General features: G+C 32.5%; 1 protein-coding gene across 1 annotated transcript; it reads right to left on the bottom strand.

Annotated features, from left to right (window-relative positions):
- Positions 1-389: 389 nt before the first annotated feature.
- Positions 390-2,528, bottom strand: LOC147398092 (inactive poly [ADP-ribose] polymerase RCD1-like). The gene is made up of 5 exons (XM_086448969.1): positions 2,494-2,528; positions 1,173-1,936; positions 810-1,042; positions 657-705; positions 390-552 (listed from the first exon to the last, which is right to left on the bottom strand). Exons 2-5 carry the CDS (start codon positions 1,928-1,930, stop codon positions 549-551), a joined length of 1,044 nt encoding a protein of 347 aa, XP_086305095.1. The 5' UTR covers positions 1,931-1,936; positions 2,494-2,528; the 3' UTR covers positions 390-548.
- Between the last annotated feature and the right edge of the window lie 1,775 nt (positions 2,529-4,303).

Genomic DNA, 4,303 nt, shown 5'->3' with positions numbered 1-4,303 from the left:
AATCGTCAACACCCATAAATTCCATAAAGTAAACGAAAAATAACAAGAAAAGCCCCAGTGGCTAAGAAAACAAACCAGGAAAACTACTAAAAATGTCAAAAATGGTAATAATTGAGGAATTAATTGCATGATATCTATTTTTTATTGTAATGAACGAATGATCTTTCCACGACATTTCGTTAAGCAATTTATCTTTAACAAAATCCTTCAAAAATCTAAATAAGCCATCTCAAGCTATTTTCTCTTTCTAAATAGAAAATGAAAAGAAAAACATCAAATGATTCCAGGTTAAGACAAGAAGGACACTTTGGTTGTTAAAAATGTATCAACATCAACAATATTATCATGCAAATCACAAATAGATACAGTCTTCAATAAAGAGAAATAATATTAGAAAATAGCCATCAAATCTGAAGTTTGAGTTGTTGAATCTCAGTAGGGCCAATTCTATAATTTCTACAAAAAACACCGGGAATGGGATCAACCATGAAGATGTAAATTTCGTACTCCTAGATCCGTCTGTAAAGGTTTCCCCAACATTTATGGTTCTACCTGTAGATAAAAAAATGAAGAAACATCATGGTCCTGAGTCAGAGAAGACAAGAAACTGAAAAAAGATGAAAACATCAACCAACTAAATTTTAAAACTAACTCACCGACGAACAGTGGAGCTCTCCACCTGATCTTTAAGCATGGCAATTTTCTCTATTAGAAGAAATATCCAAAAAGGACAGTATGTTACAGCCTAAATTGTGAAAATATGAACAAAAAATCCGAAGTTAATATACCTTTAAAAACTCCCAACCCACCTCTAACACTCCGAGAGAACTTAAAACTAATGATTGACTCTGGATGAATATGAGAGACCAGAGCCCTCCATATATAATAAAGTAGTGGGTTGTCCAAATCGTCGTCACCGGAGTTGGCATTACTACAAGAAGTACACGAAGGTCCAGGCCTGTTACGTTCTCCATTGCCCAATATGACTCGGCATAGCAACATATGTTGCATGCCATTTTCATCTACCTCACAATCACTTGCACTATAAAGAGCCAAACCCAGTAAGAATAAAATATTATTCTTTCCCAAATTAAAAATGGGTCGACTAAGATTATAAATATAATAGAGAAATACGTTAAACAAGAGACAGACATTTATAGATAATAAAGCACCTCATGTAAGCGCAATTTTCTGGGCTGAAATTGATGCCACTGCCGGAAAAGTTCTCTCTTCCAAGAAATCGACCAAGTAAAATCTCGATGATCCCTTCTTTGGACGCACCAATCCATGCCCATCGAAAATTTTGGTTCCCTGGGCACCTACTAGTGATCTCTACATGTTTTTGAAATAGAGATGAATACGCTATCTCCATGTGATCTTTAGGGACATACTGGTGAATTGCAACAACATTACTTGGGTTCACGAATGAACCCATCCCTGAAAGGAATTTGTTATAAATAGACACATAAGAGGAACCTCCTCTTTCTAGCAAAATTAGCCTCTCATTGGTAGACTCAAAGCCACAACTCCTATGAAAAGAAAAGATGTAACTACCACTCTCCTTGTGACCATTGGGAGCTTGTTCGCCATTGGAGAAAACTGCGGGGTAGTAGCACTTGCCGGATTCATCAACCCAAGCAATATATTTATGAAATTTGGAATCTAAATCTTTCATTACCATGTCTTTGAAATCTATGATAAAACTCCAACCAACCATCTTACATTCGAATGAAGATTTTCCTTCTCTAAATGCTTTAATAAGGGCAGAATTTATGGGTCCAGGATAGTGGTTCCATTCTCCAAGGAAGTAGAACATCATTTGCTCAGGCGGTCCACTCACGTGAAAATTCGAGTGATTAATATTCAAATTTGCTCCTCCCTCTCCATTTGACCTTGAAGCCAACTCATTAACTCTAGAACTAGATGCCATTGTAAACTGTTCAACAGAAGTTCAAATTAAAATCTCAGAAATCAAAAGATCAATATTTTAAGAGCTTTTATTCAAATAGAAACATTTTTCCTCGAAAGATCATTAACTTTAAGGTTTGTTTAGATCGCTTTGATTTTCAAAAAAGAAGTAGAAACATAATAAGGTCTTTTTTTACCCCTCCAAAAAAAACATTTTTTTTTTCCTCAATTTCAATCTTGATGCCAAATCATTAATACTAGAACTAGATGCCATGATAAACTGTTCAACAGAAAATCAAATTAAATCTCAGAAATCTAAAAATCAACATTTTAACTGTTTTTTTTTTTTATCAAATAGAATCACTTCTTAATCAAAATTGCCTTAAATTTAGGGTTTGTTTAGATCACCATTGTTTTTCAAAAATAAAGAATAGAAACATATTAAGAGGCTTTTTTATCCCAAAAAGAAGTCCTTTTTTTCAGATCCAAACAGACCTATGAGCTATATACTAAAACTCATGAAAAATAGCCATTAATGGAAGAAAAAAAATTACAGAAAGAAAGAGATGGATGGATTGAACTTACATGAACCGAAAACCCAAAACCCTAGTTGAGAGATAAGTTATTTGCTGTGTGAGAGTGATGAAATCCCTCGTGTAGATCGCCATTTAAAGGCACCAAATGGGGTGGAATCCAAAGAAAATCTGAGAATTCAGATATAACTTGACAAGTGGATTCGAAGTTATTAATTTGGGGGGAACGAGAAATCAAACCATAAAGATACGTTTTTTCCGCTTATTTTAATTTAAGACAGAAAATTTGATTGAGGCTAATAATGATCCCATGTACCACGGGTTTTCGAAAGGAAATGAATCCTCTACCACAATTTGCCACGTGACACACATGAAAATAATAGTCAGGCTAGTCTGACTAACTTAGTAATATTTCAAATCTTACCCTTGGACTCACATGGAATATCATATGGAAATCCAGCACTAGACAATCTTTGAGATTTCAAGGAAAAACTCAGATTCAAAAAATAAATTAAAAAATGATCTATTTTAAGTGAGATCCAAGTTGTTGAAAATATTCAATGGTAAAAACTAACTTTTTTTTTAAATTTATTTCAAAGTTCTTAGAATTTTTTCTTCTTTGTCCTTGTGCCATCCGATCATGTTTTTGGATGCCACAAAGTGATGCACTCAAGAAACTTTCCTAACAAACTTAATAAGAAAAGTTTTTTTTCCAAGAATAATATGTTGGTGATCTATAACCATTATTTTTGAAATAAAATACAATGGTATGTCCCACTCCAATTATACTGGAGTGGATCCACATTACTCACTTTATTGCATTTCCTCTTCATCTCTTCCAATTTGACTCTCTTTCCTCTTTTATCCCATTTTTCAATAATACTTCTCTAACTTTACCATCTTTCTTCTTTTACCCTTTAATCCTAAAGTGGATGTCTATTGTTAATATAGGCAACTCAAAGTTAAATTTTCAAGCAAACCAAAATCATCAATCCTCTAAGAAGGTGATTAAAATGTTGAAATAAATGGTTGAGAATCACCAGTAAAAACTTTTTTTAGTTTGTAGGCCCAAATAAAATTTAGATTGAAGTACATTGGATTAGTCGATCCCAAAAAGAGACCCTAGGTGGAATTTCTACCCAATTTTTATACGTCATGTTTGTGATGTACTTTTCCAGTTTTTTTAAAAATAAAAGTAAGTTTTTTTATCAAACATGTTGGAGTTCAGATCTTAAAGTATACAAAGATTGTTACTAGCTAAAAATGTATCATCCATGGATATTACATGCGTTGCTTATTTCTACAAGAGAGCTAATGAAAATATATTATGACTTATAGTGTTCTATCTAATTCCAAAAAAAAAAACAAAATAACTAAGTGAAATTACGAAACACCAGTATCTACATACGTGTTTTAAATCTTACAATGATATCTTGAGTTGTAGCACATTACTCGTGTGTAAAACCTCCATGTTGTTTCATATATATACAAATATCTCAATTTAGATATTCAATTGCAAAGACCATTTTAATGAAGAGTTAGTCATTGCACGCAAGTACCAGCATAAGTATAGTCATAGGATAAATTTTCATGAAAATCAGCAGCAAAGTCTCCATATATTTTTTCTTTTCAATTTTATCGTTTGAATTTGTCATTAATACCCTCTTAAAAAACAAACCTTGTCAACCTTTTTGGTAATGTTATACTAGTTCTCAAATACCGATATTTTTCACAGATCTCATTTATCTTTCATATATTCTTTCCATTCTTGATAATGTACATTAGTTATAGCGTATTCTTAAAAAATTGTGATATTGATGTTATAGCCATCTGTAATATTGTAACTTTTGATTACTTATGTT

The sequence above is a fragment of the Akebia trifoliata genome, chromosome 7 (assembly GCF_017979445.1).
Source record: "Akebia trifoliata isolate Shusen 1 chromosome 7, ASM1797944v1, whole genome shotgun sequence".
Taxonomy (NCBI): Eukaryota; Viridiplantae; Streptophyta; class Magnoliopsida; order Ranunculales; family Lardizabalaceae; genus Akebia; species Akebia trifoliata.
This window is presented reverse-complemented; position numbering and strand designations above follow the sequence as displayed.